We start from the raw sequence: 23,314 nt of genomic DNA, 5'->3' as shown, positions 1-23,314 counted from the left end.
TTCTTGTTGATTTATTTTCCTGGTCTGTAGGGCTCCACTCCTCCTGCGAGATCTCCATGCACTTTAACGCACCCCAAGAGATCTCCAGGTTGAGGCCATGAGGATGAGCTCCAGCTCCTGACTTCTCTCAACTTGAAGTTTTGGCAAATCTGAGGGTCCCCAGAGGCCCCTGGAACAATAGGATGAAAAGTTTGGCTCCCTAAAGCTCTGCCCTAGTCAGGCCCAGAGGGTGGGAGGGTTTAGCACTATTCTTTCCTCCTCAACAGGGAGAGAGAGAGCTGGGAGGCGCAGAGGGAGGGAGACAAAGGGTGGATAAAGAGGTTTCCCCTGGATTAGTCCCTAGCTGGGAAAGAACCAAATCTGGCAGGGATCTTGCCCATGTTGGACTTAAAGAAGAGGAAAGAGGGAGAGAAGCAAAGGAGCAAGCAATCCTATTTCCAGGGTTCTGCCTCCTGCCCCCACGAGCCAATGCTTAGGGATACCCCGAGCACCAGCGTGGTGGGAGGTACTGACTCCTGAGTCACACTGGACATTCTAAATGCATCTTTTGGTTCATCCTCATGACAGCCCTCTGAGGCAGGTAGCGACCTCAACCCCATTTTACAGAAGCGGAGATGAGGAGCCAAGGCTGTGTGGACCGTCCCCAGGCTGCATCATCACAAAGGGGCAGAGGTCTCCAGTGCTCCAGGTGCGGTCTGGCCCATCCTCCCCTGGGCAGCGCGCCCCTGGCCCCCGCGGCGCCGTGGCTCGGGGACCATCAGCCCCTTTCCCAAGAGCCTTCATGTCTCCGCGGCACCTACCAAACCCACCTCGGGGTCTTCCCCAGGTTCTCATTTTGTTGAGGCCTCATCTTGCCTTTTCTGTGGTTTTCTTCAGTTAGAGGACTCCCTGATTTCGGTTCTCATTCACCCTCTTGCCTGCTAGTTCATTGTCCTGCACTCTGTTCCCCTCTGTCCCCCCTAGTCTGTCCCGCTCCGGCTTTCACTGCCCTCTGTCCCTTCCCATTGCCTTCCTAGCCTCCAAGTCCAGCCCTTGCTGACGGCCCCTGTGCCTCCCGTTCTAGGTCCTCCCAGCCCCTTCCCTGCACCAGTCCCTGGGTCCTGTCCAAGGCGGCAGAGCCTGCCCCCCGGGCGGGGGGGCACCTCTCTCTTACCCCTTCACCCCCAGCCTTCCCTCCTCTCTGCCTCTGCACACACACGCCTTTGGCCGGCCCCCTCCGCGCATCATCTTTATTGCCTGCTTGACTGCTCAGGTTCTTTATCCCATCTTCCCCTCAAAGGCATTCGCAGCTCGGCTGTTATTCTTGTATTAGCATTGAACCCATTAAAGCTAATTTGTTTGCCCTAATCTCCATTTATTTTTCCCTAGTTGATATTAGATTTCCCTTTCTATTGCTCCAGCATGATTTTCTCTTTGTCTTCCTAATGGTCTACCCCCCTCTCTCTTCCTCTATTAATCTGGTTGGCTTCACCGTGTGTTTCAAGGCCTTTTTCCGCCTCCCCCAGCCCTTAGATTAACCCTGTCACCTCCCTCCCAGGAAGGGCCCCAATGCGTGGATTTCTAGGGATGGAGCTGCTGGAAATGGACCTCTAAGCTTCCCAAGGAAAGTCCCACTGGAGAGGAGGCCCTGCCCTGGCCTAAAGCCAGTCTGGATGCCTGGGGGTACCCAGAGGCTGGTGAGCTGGGGGAAGGAGGAGAACCTGGGATCCTCTGAGCCCTGAAGGGTTCCCTGGCTTGGTTCCCCTCTGTCTCAAAGATTTCTGGAGGTCTCTACAAGCTTTCTCAGATCTATAAATTCTATCTGTAGGCCAAACAGTTGGATGGGCCACTTTCTCCCTGCAATTAAGGGTGGGCACTATGTCTCCTCCTTCCTTGTTTCTCTGACTGAAGACACACTCCTTCCTCATCCTGAAGAGGTGAAGCCTCCTCTCTAAGGACATGGCTTTGGAGTGGCTAATCTGCACCTCACACTCTGGCCTTCATGTTGCCCAAACTAGTAGCCTCCATGGACCAGCTCTCAGGGAACTTTACTACCCCCTACCCTCTTACCTCCCCTACTGTCCCTGTCCATGGCCTGCCATCTCATTATTAAGGCCTTTCTCAGGGTCAGTGCTTTTTCCTGGTCCCTAGATGCCTAGCTCCTTGAGGGCAAGTGTAGTGTCCTATCTGGCCATCTAAGCTTGCCTTGCAGGGGGATAGCCATGCTTCTGCCTGGCTGTGTGCTAGACTCACCTGAGGACTTTGGAAACTTTCTATCTCCAGTTGCCTCAACCAGACTCTTGACCTGGTGTCTCCAAATCTGTTTTTTTTTTTTAAATTCCTCTGGTGATTGCCCAGAGTATATATTCACTCAGTAGATGGTCAAATACTTATTGAAAGCATGAATTACTTGATTAAACATAAACTTCCGGTCAGAGGCTACAGTGGATCTTTCCAGGGCTGGCTGGAGGTTTACTGGAGGTTATGCTTCTCAGCAACTTCCCACTGAGCTTAGACACCTCCAGACTCCTGATGGTGCACACCGGGGACTGTGGCAGCAGGGGCCAGGGCCTCTCTCTCTGGGGGGAGAGAGGTGCATGAGGCGGCAATGCCAGCACCCCCTGGATGCGTACTTAGAAGCCCAGCAACACAAATCACTGCACCTTCCATCACCCTCCCTGGGGTCAGAGGCCTATGGATATTAATGCCGTTTTAAAAAATATGGATCTATATTAAAGCCATTTTCAGTTCGTTAGATTTCAATTCAACGAGTATCCCCTCTATGTCCAATAATATTCCAGGCTGGGTGTGTGTGGGGAGATGGTTTCCGAGTAGAAGACACAGTTCTTGCCCTTGAGAAACTTACAAGTTAATAATCCCTGACAACACATTATAGAACCTTAAAATTTTAAAATCCATTCACACACACTATCTCCTTCAATTCTTTCGAGAAGCCTGTGGAATACCTATCGTGGGGGGAGGGTGTGCACGCACTCGTGTGTGTGTGTGTGTGTGTGTGTGTGTGTGTGTGTGTGTGTGTGTGTGTTTTGGGGAATGAGGGTGAGTCATCAATAATTCATGTCTGATGACATAGATATGTTGTAGAACATTCTGCTAGGTTCTATAGCTCAACGTTATAATGTTATAAATGTGGGTTTTGTGGACATTGAGTTAAAAATCACCCAGAGATGAGGAGGGGCAGGGGTGGGAAGGTAACCAGAAGGGCCCCTGGAGGGGAAGCAGGGCAGAAGAGGGAGGGGAGAGGGCAGGGAACAGCACTGGACAAGTCGACAAGTCGGGTACTTGCAGTGACTGAGAGGCTAGAAGCATGAGGGCATCCTGAAGATCAGTGAAATCATGTGAAGAAGAGAAGAGGGAAATCTTGCCTCATCTAGAGGGTTGAACTCAATGGCCTCTGAAATCCTCTCTGACTGGGATTCTGTGCTGCTGAGATCCTAACTAAGATAAGAGGTGCCTGACTAGGTGCGGGGTGGCTGCAAATGATGAGCTTTGGCTTGAACTTGAAGCAGTTAGAAAGGTTGTGTGTCTGGGTGCATGTGTGTGTACGTGTCCATGTGTGTGTACATGTCTGTGTGTGTGAGGTGGAGAGCCCTCAGGGCTGGGGTGGGAGGGGGAAGGAAGAAGGCCTGGCCCTCCTGAGGAGCGAAACAGGTAGGAACAAATGAAGAGGAACCGCTTTCTTGAGCCTGACGCACCGAGCAAAATCTGTGACAAAATTGCGTGTCTGTGGTTTCCACACCTGACGACAGCTGGTTCCCCAGAACCTGGCACCGTAGCAAAGTGGATTACACACTCTAAAAGTCACACTCACTGCTGCGTAAGGAACCAGCAAGGGACAGATGGGGATAGGCTCAGACTGCAGGTTATGGTTTCAGGGGAAGGAACAGGGGCGCTGAGACCCGGGTTCCAGCCACTCCGAGACCTTGCCTATTTGTGCCTCAGTTTCCTCATCTGGTCTGAAAGGAGCCGATGATGTTTAGTGTCCTCCCAGTCCAATGGCTAAAACTCCAGGACTGCCCCTGGGCCTGGGAACAGAAGCCAGAAATCCCCAGAAGAGGGTGCAGAGAGAGCTCTGTGGGGGGACCCTGGGCACCTTTTCCATACAGAAAACTACCAGGGTTTGGCCCTGAGGCCACCTGCAGGAAGGTGAGGGAAAGTGGCACACAATGGGGCCCCTGGGCTATCACGTAACCTGCATGATGGTACAATGAGACCCTCTAGCTAACTGACTATGGAAGTGGCCATGCACAGTATCTCATTTCGAACCAGAGTTGTGGGCCCTTCTAGAGTGTCCTTGGCCAGGAAGGGGAGGCGACCTGCCTAATGTCACAGACTCACTTCATGGCATACCCAAGACTCACAGTTTCTGACCTACGTCCCCATTCATTCCACATTCCAGGAAGCCCTTGGGGACCTGAGCGCCATCTTGGCTGGGGCCATCTTAGCACACAGAGGAGGAAGAAAGTTGTGGGTATTGGGTAAAATGTGTTCTGAGCCAGGCACACCCTGAGAAGATTTCTGCTCCTCTCACCAGCTTGTTTGCTTGCCATTTTTATTTGCTTACGTGGTGAACCCAGACCCAAGGCTCTGTTCTGTGGGTTCTGGCCTTGGGAAGTAGAGTTCCTTCCTCTGTGGGAACACTGAGATGGGCACAAGAAGAAAGGCTCTGGAGAACCCATATTGGTTTCTCCTCCTCTTCCGTCAGTCCCAACAAAGTCTGACCCACACCACCCACCTGCAACACTCAGGTTGTTACACATTGAACTGTGTCCCCTCAAAACTCATATTTTGAAGTCCTAACCCACAGTACCTCAGAATGCAACCTTATTTGGAAATAGGGTCTTTGTAAATGATCAAGATGAAGTCATTAGAGTGAGCCCTAATCCAACATGACTGTGTCCTTAAGAAAAGGGGAATTTAGACATACAAGGATGACTTAGGGAGAATGCCGTGCAAACATTGGAGTTGTGTGGCCCCAAGCCAGGGCACACCAGAGATGGCCAGCAAACCACCGGAAGCTGGGGGAGGGGACTGGGAAACAGATTCCCCCTTAGACCTCTCAGAAGGAGCAACCCTGCCAACATCTTGACCTCAGACTTCAAGCCTCCAGAGCCGTGAGAAGATAACTCTATTATTTCAGTGTCCCAGTTTGTGGTGTTTTGTTATGTCAGCCCCAACAAAGCCAATTCACAGATCAGCTGGGTGCTAGCTCTGAACTGGATCTGGCAGGCTTAGGGAGGCCCCTTTGGGCTACTCTCCTGGGATATTTGGCTGCCCCTCCAAGTAACTTTCCAGTCCAAGGCAGGCTTAGTCAGGCAGAGAGCACTTTCCAACATCTGATCTTGCCTATGTGCACCTGCCTTTCTTGACATTGCTGTCTTTCCTACAGCGTCACCATCCTGGTCTCCATTCCTGATCCTTCTATCACATAGCAAATTCTTCTTTAATACAAGAATGTCAACACAGCAGCATAACAAAGCCCCCATGTAGGTGTTAATCACTCTTGCCCAGTCAGGCTGGGTTCCCCTCAAGTCAGCCAGGACTTCCAGGCTTCTCCTCCTTTCAAGAACCTTCTGGATTCAGTCTAAAAGTTGGTTATGGACTCCCTTAACATTTGCAGAGCCCTTTAAAAGTGCTGGCAAGTAAGTGATTGTTAAACTTAATTAAGTTCAACAAATAGCAATTGGGCCTTGGTTGTACCAGGGACAGGTTTTCACAACTCTGTGAGAAAGGTGGAGCTCACATGTTGATCCTGTTTTCTGGATGAAGACGCCAACTATGTACTAGCCAGTTAAGACCAGACCTGAGACTACATGTGAGTCTGACCCACTCTTGCCCACAGCCAGATGGGAAATCTCTGAGAGGCGGGGCTGTTGTATAGGAAGAAGGGCTGTTCCTCAGCAGGCTGGCATGAGGTTCTCCACCTGTGAGAGACCTCTGGCTGGGCCATAACGGGCTGGCTCTAGATCTGTGTTTCTCAAATGCTGATCCACAGCAGAATCACTGGGCACTTGTGATGGGTACAGACTCCAGGGCCCTACATCTATTCACAGAGCCCTGGAAGCTTCTGATGCTAGAGCAAAAATTATACTTGAGAAGCACTTGCATAAAGCAATTTTAAAAATGGTTATTTCATCTAGCAAATATTTATTAAGCATCTAGCATATATCTACTATGTGCCAGATAAGTTTGGGGAATTCAATTCCCAACCTCTAGAATCTTGTAAGCATTGGTTCTCACAGATGGCCCTGAATCTGGCCATCTGCCTTGCCCAACTGATGCCCAGTGTCCACGAGGAAGGACCCCAGTTTGGTCAGTCTTGCCCAGGCCTGCTAGTGTTTGCTACTCCCAGTGGTCCCTGCCACCCAACTTTAACACCCCACATCTGGGCCTGGGCCAGCGAGGTACCTCAGGACCAGGGAGGTGTCCCCGTGGGACAGCTTAGGCCACAGTGGCTGCATCCTGTTTCCCAGAAAGGCTACAATTCCTTGTCTCTTCAGTCCCCTAGCACCCCCTTAGTATAAAGAAAAGCAAATAGTGATTATAGCAATAGCATGTGAAAGGACCAAGGGTGCTTCATGTTGGAAAAACTTTAATCACAAAGCTCAAATGCATAAGTTAGGTCAACTAGCAAAACAATAAAACATGCTATTGGAGAATAATGTCAAAATTACCATCATGGGCATTTGTGGAACTCTCATTGGATATAAGATTTTATGTCCAAGTGCTGGAGATGTAGAGAGAACCAAGAGTTCTTGCTCCTGCCTAGCTCAGAGGTTAGTGCCATGGGGAGTTAGACATGGTCTCTAAAGCTGAGGGGAGCAGACAGGGCCTGGTTAGGGAGGCAGAGCTTTGTCAAAGGGTGGGAGTAGGGATGCTGTTCCAGGCAGCTGCCATTGCACGGGCAAAGGTACAGAGGTGGGACTGTACATGGTATGTTTTGGAAACAGAGACTAGTTGGCTGGAACATGGGTTTGCATGTGGAAGTAGGGGGAAATAGCGTCAGGGGGGTGGGATAGAATGTTCTCGAATTACATGCCAGAGGTTTGCCCACAAATGCCTGTTAATGATTGGATTAAAAGGAAGTACAAGCGGGACTCTAAGATTATTTTGGAAAATCACCAGGCTAAGATTCTCTGGAACAGAGCTGGGAAAGGAGAGAAATCAGAACATTTTGATAATGTGAATCATCTAGCCATCACAGATTATTGCCAAGCTGTTCCCCATCATAAAAATAACACAAAGCTTGAAGAGGATAAAGTAGGTATGTGGCTCTAGCAAGAGAGCTAAAAGGAATATGAGCATCAATGACAAGGGAGGTGTGAAGTCAAGCCAGGTAAGGATGGAAGTTTTCATGCACAGTGAGTAAAACACTCCTAAACTGTACATCGAGTGCACTTGACCCAGGCTTCCTGATGGCAGAGCTGGTATCGACCCCTTAGCCTGGCCTCTCTGGTCAAAGCTCCCTGTAGTTTGTCTGAATCCCATCAGACATTCCATTACTGTACTCTTTGGCCAGAGCTGACTTTGGTCCCTGGAGCCTGCACACACACCTGGGACTCCACATCTCTGTTCCCTATGGTCCCTCCAAGAGTCCCACATGGTGGGAATCCTGTCCCTGCCTTAGGGTAGGCTCCCACCCCTGCCTTGATCATAGCAATGCACTCTCTCTCCCCTCTCCTGCTAGCTCAGCATTTTGTGCCTGTCTGGACTGAGCCTTTCCTTTCTCTCTTCGCTTGTGGCTAAAAGTCCAATTTGTTTCCATTCTCTCTAGAATGTCAGCATGAAGGCAGAGGACTCCTGAGTTCTGCAACCCCAAAGTCTAGCTCCGTACCTGCCCTACTAAAGGGTTCTGTAGATGTTTACTTATTAAACTGAACATTAGAGTACAAATGTTCTTTGAAACAATCTGGAGTTAGAGCTCAACACTTACATGGTCAGGGGATGTGTGATTGGGTGAGAGGGCGAGAGTATGTCATAGGACCCTGGAGTAAGCATGGGGTGTGCTGTGGTGGGGGACTGGTGCAGTGTGCCATCAGAGACCTGCGCAGGGCACTGCCAGGCAAGTTCAGGCATACAGGAAGTCAGAGGCAGAGAGTAGGGGGGGCCTCATATGCTTCTTAGGAGCTGGAGTAAAACTTCAGGTGATCCAAGCACATGGGCCAGTCAGGGCACCCACGTAGGAGACAAATAGGCCAGAAGATCTGTCTCAGGAGAGTAGAGGGCTGGGAATAGAACCATCTCTAGAGAGTGGACCAAGTGGTGTGTGCACCTGAGGAGAAAATAAAAGATGATTTCTATGACGGGTAGCGTGGACTAATCCCCAATGTGATGGTATTTGGAGGGGGAGCCTTTGGGAGGTGATTAGAGTTAGATGAGGTCATGAGGGTGTGCCCTCATGACGGGAACAGTGCTTATAATTAGAGACTACAATAATGCTTATTCTTTTAAGAAGAGAGTCCAGATCTCTCTCTCCCCAGGAACATGCACTGAGGAAGGCCACATGAGGACACAGCATGAAGGCCCTGTCTGCAAGCCAAGAAGAGCACCCTCAGACTTGACCATGGTGGTACTCTGATCTCAGACACAGCCTCCAGAATAGTGAGAAATATATGTCTATTGTTTAACCTACCCAGTGTATGGCATTGTGTATTTTTTTCTAAAGATTTCATTTATTTATTTGAGAGGGTTGAGGGGAGGAGAGAGGGACAAGCAGACTCCACAATGAGTGCATAGCCCCACACGAGGCTTGATCCCACAACCTGGAGGTCCTGACCTGAGCCAAAATCAAGAGTTGGAGGCTTAACCAACTGAGCCACCTAAGCACCCCTGGCATTATTTTAATAACCTGAACCTACTAAGACGGGTGACTGGGATAGAAAGTGTAGAGTTGATGGGATCTTCTGAGGAAATCTCAAGGAGAGGCGTCATGGCCCTAAGTATGCTCCAGAGCAGCTAGAGTAAGGCAGGGGGGCAGCTTGTACAAGCAGTGTGGGTGAGTATCCTTACTCTGCCACAATCACTGGGTCCCTTAAATGACCCCCCACACACACACTATATACAATGTGCCTGGAAAACAGGGGGCTTTTTGAGAAAGTAAAGGTGAGAGAGGTGGGGGCCCAGGAACAGAACTCTTTCCTTGATGGTGGCAACGCAAATTCTCTGTGATGAAAATGCTCAGATGCTCTCTGCTTTTGATGCAGGCATGCACATCTCCACAGTTCACAGAACTACGGTGCTATACCCAGAAGGTGGACATCAGGCAACTCCAATCAGCCTCACATCCACACTAGCTATTCTGACATTTGTCAGGAGAAAGGGCCCCTGGAAGGCCACACAGACTTCCACCAAGAATGTGACCAAACAGCAGCTCCACATAATGAAAAGTAGCATGTGCTGCTCAATCAATTCAAGATCTAAGGGATATGCGAAGTAGTGGCCATTAAATAGAAAAAAAATTACATCTTGAGCTTGAAGGTGGTTTGTCCAAAAATGCACTTTCTCCTGCCACTATTGCTCAGTTTCACGATATGAGTGAGCATCTCTGCTTGTTCTGCAGGGAAACATTGTTTGAGAATCACTGATTTATGAAGGTTATACAAATATTTGTTGACAAAATGTACAAAGTATTCATGATGACACCGTATTATTTGTAATAATCAGTTCATGCAGGTGCTGCAGCAAGCCTTGCACATCCAGGAGATTTCGGTGCACACTCACATAGCCCTTGCATGGCTTAGTGCGCAGGGGCATGTGTGTTCATAAGGCTGCAGGGTGAGGACTGAGGGGCTCAGGGGGCAGAGCGGCGGGGGATTTCTGAGCAGGGGCGAACAATGAGACAGGATATTCTCAAGGTCTGAGCGGAAGGAGCCCACCAGTGACAGCCCTCCGCTGCCTGCATTCAGCGCTGCCATCCTCAAGGAACCTGCTGCTGTTGCCCACCTGCTTGGTCACTCTGTCTTCATCTGGGAAGAGCCACCATGAACTCCAGAGACAGAGCATTGATAGTGGCTCTGACACCGGCCTAACGAGAGGCCTATGTGAATAACTGTCTTTTGGTCTCATTGCAAACCAAGGTCTCTGCAGGGCCCCCGATACCACCTCAGTCCTATAATTTAAGTGGGGCCCTGGGGAGGAGGGCATGGCTGGACACTGGAGTCCCTCTGCTCAGACCTCAAACCATAGGTTGCAACAATGAGGAGACCACAAGTCAGTGACCTCATGCTTTTATTGATCAGAGTTGACCCACAACAGAGTAGATTCCCTGGATGCCTGGGACCTCACTTCCTCTACCATGTCTATTACTGATGCTTCTCAGCAATGTGGACTCCATCGGAACTCAGCAACTGCACCTGTGTTTTCCTGGCTGGATCTCTTGGACTCTCTGAGAGCAGGGGCTTCATTGGCCCTCCTTTTTTTTTTAATCATTCACAAACCTAGGACAGTGTTTCGCACACACATGTACTTTGTAAAGGCTTCTTCCTAGTGTTTATACTTGTGACAGAGTAAGTATTGTGCATATATGTGTGAGCATACTTCATCCGCATGTATATGAGTGTGCTTATAACCCGCTATGTGCACATGTACATCACATATAGGGGACTATATGTCCAGCCAGGGCCCCAGGGTACAAAATTCAAGGAGGCACTCATTCTCAGGGCCAGCTTTGCCCCTGCATTAGCCTGAGAGTGAGCGTGTCCTTAAATTTGGCCCTCAGGTTGCCTTTGCGTCTCACCCACCCTCATCCGAACCCCCACCTTGGGTGTATGTGTGTGTGTGTGTGTGTGTGTGTGTGTGTGTGTATGTGGCTCTATAGTCTCTGTGTATGGGAGCATCTGTGTGGTGTATGTGTTCATATATGTGCCTGTGTGTCCATTTGTGTGTCCGTGTGTGTTGATGCCTCTCCCTGGGCTTCAGCTGTCCCTGTCAGCAGCTGTGAGAGGCCCTTCTTCTCAGTTCCCTGGGCCATGGCCAGCACTCTCTAGACTGGAGTCTGGACTCACTCTACCCCAGGACACTCTGAAGGCTGCTCCAGTATCACACAGAGAGCCCGGGTTGTAAGTGCAGAGCCTCAGCTGTGCCACTAAGCCCGCGGGGTCCAGAGCAAGGCATGCCTCTGTGAGTCTCAGTTTCCTGGTCAGGAAAATGTGGCAATGGGGTTTCACCTGGGAACCCCTTCTCTCCTTGACCAACTCTGGGTCCAGGTAGATATTTGGTGTAACAAAACCCTAGGGAGCTCCAGGGCTGGGTGAGATCCACCTCTTCGCAGGTGTTCAGGTAGCCCACTCTAAAGGGGAAGAGCCACAGAGAGAAACATCTCTTTACAAAGCATCCCTTTACAAAGACTGCAAAACATGCCTTAAAAATAAAGTGCTAGCAGGCGCTGGGCATTGGTGAGGAGGGAAAGCTTTAAGGGAGGTGGCATCTGAGCCGGGCTGGTGGAAGATAGCTGGATAGGGGAGCCCCCGACTAATCCTGAGATCAGTCAGTTCTCACAGGAGCCTGCTGAGGCAGGAACCATGAGTCTACTTTTCTGCAGGTGTAAATGGTTAAATGGGGACTCAAACCCCCCACACCAGCCCCTTTGGCCTTTCTTTTTTTCCTCCAGCAAAGGGAAGGATAGGCTCTCTGGTCTCAAGATGGGCACCATCTACAAGGGGTGGATTGGTGAACACACACAAAATTGTCTGCAGACAATAGAAGGCTGTGCACAATTGTGTCCGTGCTGCGGTACAGACAGTGACTTCCAGGGAGGTGGGGACAGAGAGCAGTGTGGGCAGGGGCACGATGCGCTCCTGGCCTCAGATCTCTTGGGGAGATGGATACCTTCCAGCCAACAGGATCCAGCCAGCCAGGAACACAAATGTGAGAAAGCAATCAGGACAGCAACCGTGTCACTGCCAGCAGGATTCTTGAGAGCAGGTCTCACCTACCAAAGGGTCAGCTTGGGGATCTTCCTGGTGTGGAGCACTGTCATATCACCACAGAATGTGGTGACTGGAAGGACCTGCTCCTTGTCACACTGTCAAGGAGATGGGGGAGCCTAGAAGGGAAAATCCTATAAGGTCTGCACATCTCTGAAAGTGTGGGGGATATTCATCAGAGGTATCCAGCAACCATTTGGATTTAGCAGATGTGGGCAAGTCTCCACAGCCTTTGCACCTACAGATGGGCAACATTTTACCATGAACCAGATAGCCATCCAACTCCAGAGTCTCAGTGTAGACCCCCACGGAGCTGGGGGAGCCTACACAGACTCCATGCTGCCTCTCTGGAACAAGTGCTCCAGGGACCAACTAGACTCAAGAAAGCCAGATGAGCTTTATCTGTTGTCAGCAATAACGTGATTGGGTGGGGTGGCTATTGGTGATAAGTGACCTTTGGTGTTCCCACCATTGGGGTTGTTAGTTCAGGCCTTGGCCTGCCACCGAACTGTTTGGTCTGATTTTTTCCCCTTCTGGTGCTATGGGTCTGTCCCCTTGACAGGGAATCACAAGACTCCAGCTGCCCTCCCCAAGGAGGTGCCACTCACCCCTGTCATTTACTTTGACCACCGGGGCAGCGAATGCCACCATTCCTGGCATGGTGTCCTGCACATCGTGGGTGGCCCCCACTAGGGTTTGTTACATTGAATCAAGCCCCGGACCCTCAAGTGTCAGCTGGCTCCTAGCTTGACTCCAGTATCTCTCCTGCCCTAACACTCTCCATCCCATCTTCATTCCTCCCCCTGTTCCCACCTCTAAGTCACAGACAGATGCCCAAGGACCTGCCAAGAGGTTGCCCCATGCCTGCCACCTCCATTTTGACAGGACCCAAGAACAATCCAACGTTAGCAGGGAAGACCAAAACAGCTGGAGTCAGTGATTTGGTGCTCAGATAATTTTAAATGTCAACCAGGGTTTGCCATCATGACAAAACTGGATTATTATTATACGAAGTAGGAAAATATAAGATGGGAGTGGGGTGGAGGGAGAAAGAGAGAATAGTGAATTAAAAAAAATAAACATATAGTTCTGTGTCAATTAAGAACAGGTACCGAGATGTGTCTTCATGTGGTCCTCTCTTACTACACCACAGCATTGCTGCACATACACTTTCGCTCACGCAACCTCTAAGACCCTAAATTTTACTAAAGTCCTAGAATATTCTGGATTCCAACATAAAGTCCATGGATAGTCCATTCTAGTGTTCCCCCTATGACTGGGTTTTCTGGGAAAATGAGGTAAGGAATCATTTTCCAGAACAGGCTGCGATAGCAGCTGATAATGGCCACAGGGGTCTGAGCCAGCACTTCCCACGTATCCTTTCATTTAATCCAACACCCCTGGGTAGTAGGTTTATTATTTTGTCCACTTGGAATACTTAAAAGATCTGTCCTAAATTTTAACTGGAACAAAGTTTTGATGCTGGGTTTCAAGCTACTTGTGGAGAGTTCCACAGGAAATGCTAAGACAATGCAATGTTTGGGTGTCTCCCCTGGAGAATTTTCACAGACTCTCTTCCCTGGTGACCAGTATATGGAGCAGGAAAAAAAATTCTTGAGTAGCTGCTGTGTGCCAGGTAGGGATACTGGTCAAATTTTTAGTACTTTCTAGAAGCTCTGCAACATCTTCACATTTTATACACACGAAGAATCCAAGCCCAGAGAGACAACTGACCTACCTAAGGTCACACAGGGACAAAACAGCAAGGTCCAGACAGGCAAAGCCTCCAAGGCATAGCCCCTCCTGCTGCCTGTAGAGATGGGCAGGCTCCCAGATGGCCCCAGCTTCAGTGACTTCCAAATCCCTTGCCCTCCTGATGCCTCCTGGCCCCGGAGTTTATTCTAGGAATAATAGTTCTGCTGTCCTAGAGAAGCTGAGAGATAAAAAAAAAAAAAAAAAAAAAAAAAAAAAAGCAACACACACAGAGGACCCTGGGTGTGCAAACATGCAGTTCACATGATGACAGCAGATTAAGCTGTTTCTTAGATGCGTCACCCAACCAGCTCCCCGGCCTCTCTGCTGTGCTGGTCTGACAGCGACAATATGTCCCAGTGGACTAATTAGCACTAACTACTCAGGTCACTCCAAGGCCACTTAGGAGAACAAGTGCAAAAGAAAAACTGATGAGCATTGTGGCTGAAAACAGGAGAAGAAAGACAAGGGTTAAAAGAAGGGAGAGAAAAAAATATTTGTTTCTTTTCTTTCTCAGTCTTTCTGCTTAAACCATAGATTTTTTTTATTTATTTGAGAAATGCAAACAGCTCCAGGAACTGGGCAGCTTCTCTCACAGGAAAAAGGGCAACATTCAAATGACCAGCTAATGTTACAAGATGAACCACAGAGGAGGCTCTGAAGGAGCAATTTGGTTTTGAACCCCTGAGTGAGAGATACCTCGAGGAAGCAGCAGAGGGAACAAACCCAAGCTCGAGGAAATGAGAACCAGCTCCTCAAGTCCTCAGGACTGGCTGCTGGTGGACCCGACACCTGCGATGTCCCCTGACTTCGTGGGTGAGACTTCGCAGTGACTTTGAAACTTCCATCACACCCACTAACTCATTAGTCTCTGAAGTGGACCCAGGTAGGCAGGCCAAGTATGGTTTGCAGATGCCAAGGGACTAAGTTCCTTGCTGGCCTATGATAAATGGAGGTGCCAGAGGATAGCTCCCTCGCTCCCTTTTTTTGGTGCAGGTGGAAACATGGCAGCCTTGGGGGCATGCATTAAAAAAAAAAGCCTCTCTCTCTGCCTTTCTTAGGGGCTGATCATCTTTCTCCTCACAGGGACCTCCAGGAGGGACATCCTGAGAGGAACCACTTCTCCCATTGTGCAGATGAGAAGATGTAGAGCCGTACTGAAAAGGATCTATTCTAATGAGTGGAGAGTTAGGGACCCTGGCGAGGAGAAAAAGCTGAAAGACTGAAGGCCCTGCCTGTTGCTGTCACTATTGTTATTCGTACAGACCTTATGTCCTCTCACGAAGGGTTCTGGCCTGACTTCCCAGTGGAGTCACAGGTGTGAACCACCCAATGGGTGGTTCACAACAGGGAGTTTGGATGATTTGGATGTCAGGAAGGTGGGCAGGAAACAGGAGCATTAGAGTCCGCTCAGCCTCTCTTAGCATCAGTTCCCTCCTCTTCTGCAAAAATGTCAAACACAATATGTGCCTGGTGGAGTCTTGGGAATTAAATTAGAGGATGGTATGCCCTCTCCAGTGGAACACCATACCAAGAGGAGCCCTCGGAGATACTAACACAGCTTTCATTTACCGAGGGCTCACTAAGTGCCAGGGTGTGCTGAGCTCTTTGTGTGTGACTTCTCTTTCTTTGACTATAAAAGTGGCATTGGCAGAGCTGGAGCGGCCGTAGGGCTGACTGTGCTGAGCCTTGAAGCAAGATGCAAGACTTGGCATCTTATGTGGCATTCAGGACTAGGGAGGGATTGTGAGGAATGAACACAGAAACAGAACCCACGTATCCTTGGGGGAACTCCTGAACTTCCTTCCCCTTGATCTTGGACATGCCTCAGTAGGGAGATGCTGGTTTCTGCCCAGCCCCACCCCAGTCCGGGAAAAGCCTAGTAACTCAGTGACATGAATTGTGGGTTTAAAATAGAAAACTTGGGCAGCCCGGGTGGCTCAGTGGTTTAGTGTCACCTTCAGCCCAGTGTGTGATCCTGGAGACTGGGGATCGAGTCCCATGGCAGGCTCCCTGCATGGAGCCTGCTTCTCCCTCTGCCTGTGTCTCTGCCTCTCTCTCTCTCTCTCTCTCTCTCTCTGTGTGTGTGTCTTTCATGAATAAATAAATAAAATCTTTAAAAAAATAAAATAAAATAGAAAACTTCCTGGGAAGAATTTTCTGGGTCCTGGCCCTTGTAAGAGACATTTGTTCATCATGTTCCCCACCTGGCCAAGGGAGAGATCTAGAGGGGCTTTCAAAAAACTCAAACAGGCTTGTCAACCCTAACTGTAGACCTAAGGAAATAGTTACAACCCTCAAAGATCTACTTTAAAGTGCCATGACCACAGATAAATAAGGAGGAGCAGAGGCCTCTGCTCACCTATCCAGAGATTCTCTGGAATCCAGAGATTCCATTACTGATCACAGACTGAATGAGCTGGGATCGGCCTGGCAGAGTGGAGCTTTCAGGAACCAGGAGACCCCTGGATGGCTGATCTCTACTGCTGCCTCAAAGAGCAACATCTAGAACCTCTGCAGGTGCCAGTGCGGTCACTGCACACACTTCCTAGGCAACATGTCTTCTAGCTCCTTCTCCAAAAGAATGCAGGGTACAAAGTGTTCCAGTCTGAACCCAGAAAAGAATCACCCCCCAAAAAAACTCTGAGTATGGGTGTGCATTCTCCTCTTTTTATGGAATGTTTTACATTCTCAAGTTCTATCTCTGAAGGGAGTGGGGGCCGGTGGGGGCCAGTGACTCAGCTGGTCCCCAAGTTTCAGCTAAAACAAAAACCAACTGCAGTCTTGAATAAGGGTGCATTCTCCTGTTCTCTCCTTTGAAAAGTCATCTTTTTTTTTTTTTCCTTAAACGAAATTTGCTTTTATCTTTTGGCTCCTTGTGTACCCAGAACCACAGAGCTCAAAGCTTTCTCAGTGCAACTGAGAACTCTTGGACTGATAAATAGAGCAGCTTTAAAATGCTTAGAACTGAAGACAGACCAACTGTGGAGAGAGAAAGTAAACACATCCATGCACCAGTCAACCCTAGCAAGCTCCTCGCTGAGATTACAAACTGCAGTTCCTGCCTGAGCTGGCAAGGATGCTGGGGCGGGCTGCTGTGTGTGTGGGGGTGTGCAGAGCCACAAAGCAGGGTCCTCTGCCTCAGTTAGTTGTGCCCCAGAGGAGATGGGTCACCTGGGAGTCTGCTCAGGACCAGGTTTGGATGTTTCTAAGCATAACAGACCCTGCTGATGCGTTTCCCACTGGTTTCACACTTGGAATTGTCCCAAGGGAAGAGGGGACCAGCTTCATTCTGATGTAAAGGCTCTCATCTTCCTCACTCCACATTCTTTGTGTGCTGGTGAATTTCACCAGCGAGAAAATTAGGACTTTTCAGAAAACTGAATATGATCACTACATCATTTGATAGGGATATTTGAAGAACTTTTCCTATGAAGAATCAATACTTTAAATATTCCCCTCGCCTGGAAACACACACACACACACACACACACACACACACACACAAATTGTTTTTATGAGAACCAATTAATAAATGCTAATTCATTCAGGCATATCTCGACTAAATTACTGTTTCATTTAATTGCGGGGGAATTTTCCATTACTAAACTCTCCCTTGCTGATTTTTTTTGCATTATTTATATATTTTTTTCAGTTTCACTAATAGTGAGATTGGTATGTGATATTATCTGCTGTTTGTACGTCTTAAATTTCTTTTTTCATTTAAAATGTTTCCTCATTCTTGCAGCTCCACGTAATCTGGAAGAAACATCATTAAAAGCAGACAAGATTTTATACATAAATGAAAAAGGCACTGCCTGAAATTAACCTGGCAGGAGCGCATCTTGTCTGATGGTGCTGCTCTCATTTCAGGCGTGCATGAGTGTGTGCAAGTATGTGTCTCCACTTTGGGTGTGCATGGCAACGTTTTCCTGTCAATGAGTCACCAGTTTATCTGCGGAAAGATTGCGGGTATACCGCTAGGAATGAAGACCACAGGGGTTTTAATAATAAATAAAAATAACGCTCAAATCTCTTTGTAAACCCCCAGAACACAATGCGTATTTTCTTGCTTCCTTTTTATGGATACCAAATCAAGACTTTGATATCTAGACACCCAAGAGCCAGACTAGCTGGCTCCTGAAAATCCTGCCTCTTTTCATGCATAGAAAAGTGGGGGAGTTTCCAGTGGTGTTTAGGGGTTACTTAGGGACTGTGGTAGAGATCCGTGTTCAAAAGGATGTGTTTTGAAGTAGAATTCACATTTTCTTATATTGAATGACAAAGGTCCTGTGCACCTGGCTACCTTCGCTTCTGAAATAAGTTCTTTCATTTTTATTCTCTACAGCCACCTTCTCCCTCTCACTTCTCTCCCTCCCCCATTGCCTCCTGTCAGGGTCTTTCTTTTTCTCTTTTTTCTGTCCCTTCTTTCTCTTTCACAGTAACATATTCCGAGGATGTGAATGATTAAACTGTTTACTCCGAGGTTTAAGTACGAAAAGGCATGTCACCGAAGTAAAGTTTCACCTTCATACCCAACTCTATCAATAATTACAGAACAGGGATGATGATTAGTAAATCTTTCTTACAATTAGCTCTTGCGAAAATGATGCCATTTATTCTGAGCATTCTGAGTTCTACTGATTTCACTTTTCACAAAAATTAATCACAAAGCATAGTAACCTCCAAAATGAAGTCAGCCTATAAAGGGATTGTGAGGAAGCCAGAAAAATATATACCCAGTGAACATGTACCCCATTAAAATTAGAGCTTTGAAGCCATGAAGAGAAAGTTTTGACATATTATTATATTAGTGGATGATCTCCTTTGAATAAAAATATCACAATAATTAAAATTTCATGAGACTAATTTTTTTTTGTTTTGTTTTGTTTTCCTTCACTTCCTTTGTCCTCTTCAGCAAAATTAAGGCAGAGTCTTTTTGGGTACAGACTGATAAAATTAATTAACTTCTTTTCCACCCCAAAAATGTCCCAAATAAATGCTTCCAATAGACATCAAAAAAGTGTCAATTAGAAATAATTACTTCTTATCAATCAGTGGAGCAATTAAAGTGACAAAGCTTAAAAAGATACTTATCTTAAAACTAATTCACAAGGTAGCTAAATTATCTCCTAATTAACTTGCATTGAGGAGGGTGGGAGGATGGACCATCTTGAAACAAAGATGAATTGAGGAACCCCAATACCTCTTTATGCTCCTTGAGACTGTTTCCCATCCGGAGACCTTGTTTGCAACCCAGGCAAGAAACCTGGGGAAAAAAACCCAGATCCTTCCCCAATGCATTTGGTTCCCTTTCCTCCTTTCTAAAACCAAGATGAGGGAATAGGGCTTTGCATATCCGATCTAGCAAGAGGCCCGTGCATCCTTGATCTTAAGTTTTATTTTACCACTTGAATAACCTATTTTCAGCAGCTGGGGAAGAGGGCTGCTGCAAGTTATTGCACATAACTTTTAATGACAACCTGCTTGCTTTTACTAAACTCTCTTCCTCGTTGATGACGGTATTTTCATTATAACAATTATGTGGCATTTATCTTTAAACATTAAAAAAAAAAAGGTTTTGCTTTAGAGGACCTTTGTTCCCTGATGCTACAAAATTCCCAGTAGATTTTACAGAACGTTCAGCCCATTGCTGACCAGCGCAATCAGAATAACTGCCTATGCACTCTCCACAGCCCTTCCGGAATAAAGGTTGTAGGAAAAAAAAAAATTAAGACCTCATTTCAAAGCAAGATCAGCCGAGAGTAAGCTGAGGATGAGCTGCAGCCAACCCAGTGGGCAGAGGCTGCACAGGAAACTTTGCTCAGGCTTCTCTGGTTTTTGGAAACCCTGTGCTCAGCCTCGGTTCCGCGAAAAGCCCCGGGGCAACCTGCGCCCCGGCATTCTGCTTCAGAGAAAACTTAAATAGAAGCTTTCCAGGCAAAGCCAAACTCAGGAATGGAAGTGCCTGGGGAAAAGAGGGAAGCTGCTAAACCTGAGAAATGAGCTTATAAAAATAGGAGGAGTCAGTTTATGAATTTATCTTTAAACATAGGCAATAGGTGTTAAGTAAACTGGTTAGCAAGACGGAGGTCTCCGGCTCAGGTTTTCATGACAATTTAGAAAAGAAATGGGATAGCCTTGAAACGTTTGAGCTGTGTTTTAGGCAGTTTTCTTCTGTTTTATTAGCATTAAATTAAACGAAAGGAGAAAGGCTCATTTTTCCCTCCTTGCAGCTTTATTTCTTTTTATTTGTTTGGGGTGGGGGGGAAGGTTTAGAAGTAGCCCCTCTGCCTTCCTTAAACGGAAAATACCTCTGCCTTGGCCCTGCCAGGGAGTGGATGGCTCTCTTCCCCCAACCCAAGGACCATTCGCATCTGAACCAGTAGGAAATCGGCCTCTCATCTTCTGGGCCTGTTGCTGATTGAAAATAAAGTAAAAATAAATGGTGCCCTCCCACCCCCACCCCCCCTTTTCCTTCTTTTATCCCCATTTAATCTAGCGAGTGCTTCTAGAATGAAAATAAGTAGCGAAAACAAAATCAAGCCAGCCCAAGGGACCGTGACCTCGTCTTATTTCTAGCAGCAACAGAGGGAGAGGTAAAATCGAGGTCCCAGGGCACCCACTCCTACCATCGCCTGAAAGGTCAGGGGAAGGTCGGGCTGCGGGCGAGGGGAGACGGAGTGGGGAACCGAGCGGAAGCGGCTGGACCAGGCTGGCTTAGGATAGGGCAGTAAGCGCTGAGCGCTCGGCCTCGGAGACCGTCCTGATCCCGAGGCAAGGGCGACGTCCCGTATTGTCCCCGGGTTTGGTTAATGACCGAGGGGCTAAAATCTGGTCTCGGCCTCAGAAAGTGGTCAAGGAGCGCGGCGGGGCGAGGGGTGCCAGCCAGGTCCGCTCGGTTCGGGGCTCGCGACCCCGCCGCTGCCGGGGAGGGCCGCGAGGTCTCTACCGCCGCGAGGTCTCTACCGCCGCGAGGTCTCTACTGCGCGCCCGGAGAGGCGGCCGGGACGCGGCCGGGACGGCTGGGGCCGCGCTCTCCTCGGGGAACTGCGGGTGGGGAGGCAGCGGACTGCGGACTCCGTCTCCCACTCGAGAGCAAACCAGAATGACCAACCTTCCGGCGCCTCGCGGGGTTCCCCGCACCCCTAGTTGCGGAGCCGCGGCCCCGGGACCCGAGGCTGCGCGGCCGAGCTCGGATTCGTGGCGCTCTCGGCTAAATAGAGATCTCAGCCGCGCGCCGCGCCCGATCCGACCCTGCTTATTATAACAAATGTCCCGTTTGCCGAGCGGGACTTCATATTCGCCGAGAATTCATCTGAAATATTGATTTCCTCTCACTTCGCCGGCCCAAATCGATAGCGCTGCGCCCTGGCCCCATAAATCGCCTTCCCCGCGGCCGGCCCGGCTCCATCCATCACCGCGGGCCGGGCCGCGCCTCTGCCCTCTGTCCACACTCGCTGCGCGCCCAGGCGGCCGTGCCCACCGCGCCCACCGCGCCCACCCGCCCCGACCCCGGGGCTGCGTCTCCTTAACACCTTTCTCCCCAACCCCCAGCCCGGCCTGGGCCGGGAGGCGGGGGAGAGCAGGCGCCTCGGCCGGGACCCCGAAGCGCTCTGGAAGGCCCTGGGCCGGGGCGCCGCTGGGGAGGGGGTTCGGCCCCGCGGGCAGCTCGGTGCTCGCAGGCCGGACGCCCCGCGCGCGGCTCCCCGCCTGCCCCCGGCTCGGCAAGGAGCAGTCCGAGAGCAGCCGACCGAGTGCACTCAGAGGCCCCCAGGCCCCGGGCCGCGAGGTTCTTTCCCGCTGGCTTGAGGGGTGCGTGGGGCTCACGGTCCCGCCGGGCCAAGAGGGTCAGCCGGGGGCAAGAGCTGCGCGCACCCTGGCACAAGGGCTTAGAGGTCGGGGGCGGCCCAGGGCCCGAGAGGCGCAGGGTGTCCGCTCTCGGGGGCCGTGCGAGACAGGGGTGGGGCGCGAGGGACACCCCTCTGACCCGCACGGAGAGCTCCTCACCGCTCCGTGTGGTCCGCAGAAACCGAGGCCTGGGGAGGGCGGCCCGCCGGGCCGGGCGAGGGGGACCTCGGGGCCTGGGAACGGCGAGATGGCCGCAGCGGAGAGCTAGGCCAGCGGCGCCCCCAGCTGCGTCCCCGCGCAGGAGGGTCCCACGAGCCCGGAGCGTGAGCTCCCCAGCCCCACCGACCCGGGCGCACGCACGGACGCACGGCGACGCGGGGGCTCCGGGGTCCCGGCAACGCCGCGTCCTTACCGGATCTGATGGAGTTGTGCGGCATCGCCGGGGAGTCGCTCGCAGCCCGCCGAGGGCTCAGGGCTTCCTCGCGCAGGTCCCCGCCGCGCCCGCCGCCACGCCGCTGCCCTGCACAGACCCAGGGGAAGGGGCATGAGATTCGATGTCCCCTGTCCTATGCCTTCTCCCCAGGCCCTATCCCTTAGGCTCTCATCACGCGGCAGGAGTCGGAGGATTTTTAGGCGAAGGGTGGCCCGCTCGGCCCGGCTTAACACACGTTTGCCCGGAGGATCCGGGATTGGGTGTCCTCTGAGGAAGCCCCAAACTCCAGAGCGGGTGTTTTTGCCCCAGCCTCATCCAGTTTAACTTAGGAAGGGAAAAGCTCCCAGGCTTCCTGGGCCCCTCTCCCTTCCCGAATCACCTCTGTCCCCCAGTCTGCTTTCCGCCAACCCCTGGGCAGCCTACCTGGCCGGCAGGCCACAGGCCCTCACTGCCTGGGTCCGCCCGCCCGCCGAGGGTGCCCTGGGCCCTGCTGTCTCTCCTCGTTCTGAAGTTTGTTCCCATCCACCCGGCATCGCCGACCGGTTTTATCCCGCCAGGGCCCTGAGAGATGGGTCTGGAGAGACTCGCAGGCCTCGGATTGGCTGGCTGGGTGCAGGGGGGTGCGGGAAGGGGAGGATTTTGCAAGGGGGACATGGCTGAGTGGACTCAGGAGTTAGAAACATTCGCTGGAGCTTCTGTTTCCAGCGGAGAGAGGAGAGGGAGGCAGCTGAGCCCTACCTCAGCAGGCCTGGAAATATTGGAGGAGTGGGAGATGGAGACCTCAGAGCCGGAGCATGAGGGTCTCAGGTTCTTCCTGGGGTCACTGACCACCAGAAGTCAGAGACACAGTTTCTCTGTGACATCCTGCATCCCTTCTCTCACCTCTGCTCTGCTCTGTGGAAGCAGCCTTTCCTTTTGTAGGAGGAAACTTTGGTTTTTAAGCCTGTTTCTTAAGGTACAAAGAAGCCTGCCAATAGGACTGGAGACAGCAAGGTCCCATCTTCTCACCCCTTGTGTGGACTTCTTCCAGACAGAACCCCAAACAGCCCTAGAACTCATTGCCTTTATATCACTCAGACAGGAGCCATACCTTCACCTTCATTAGGTTGGTGAACATGGTCCTATAACCTATTCTACAGGGCTTCTCCTCTTCCCAAACACATGCAGCCACCAGCCAGCCCTCTTTCTTGCTCCTTGAAGATTTTGAACTTGGGAGAACAGCTCAGAGGGCGGGCAGTGAGGCTCTAAGATTTCACTTCAACATGGAAGGGTGTCAGCCAGCCAGCAACAGGACTGAGCTGACCTCTGGCCAGCTCTGGTCTGTGAGAATCAGGACCCTTGGGAGCTGGGGGCC

The 23,314-nt window shown here is 50.3% G+C and overlaps 1 protein-coding gene across 9 annotated transcripts in view; it reads right to left on the bottom strand.

Moving 5' to 3' along the window:
* Positions 1 to 22,480, bottom strand: part of PAX8 (paired box 8) — a 57,071-nt gene extending 34,591 nt beyond the window's left edge. For 8 of the 9 annotated variants that reach the window (XM_072767127.1, XM_025994378.2, XM_072767128.1 and 5 more), the window contains exons 1-2: positions 22,384 to 22,469; positions 21,940 to 22,047 (exon numbers count right to left, since the gene is read on the bottom strand). In XM_072767127.1, the coding sequence (XP_072623228.1) occupies positions 21,940 to 21,964 (25 nt within the window). In that variant the 5' untranslated portion in view covers positions 21,965 to 22,047; positions 22,384 to 22,469. Of the gene's footprint in view, positions 1 to 21,939; positions 22,048 to 22,383 lie in introns of all 9 variants that reach the window. The other variant, XM_025994376.2, reaches the window with a different exon arrangement.
* Between the last annotated feature and the right edge of the window lie 834 nt (positions 22,481 to 23,314).

The sequence above is a fragment of the Vulpes vulpes genome, chromosome 8 (assembly GCF_048418805.1).
Source record: "Vulpes vulpes isolate BD-2025 chromosome 8, VulVul3, whole genome shotgun sequence".
Lineage (NCBI taxonomy): Eukaryota > Metazoa > Chordata > Mammalia > Carnivora > Canidae > Vulpes > Vulpes vulpes.
The sequence above is the reverse complement of the archived record's forward strand: the minus strand, read 5'-3'. Positions and strand labels throughout refer to the sequence as shown.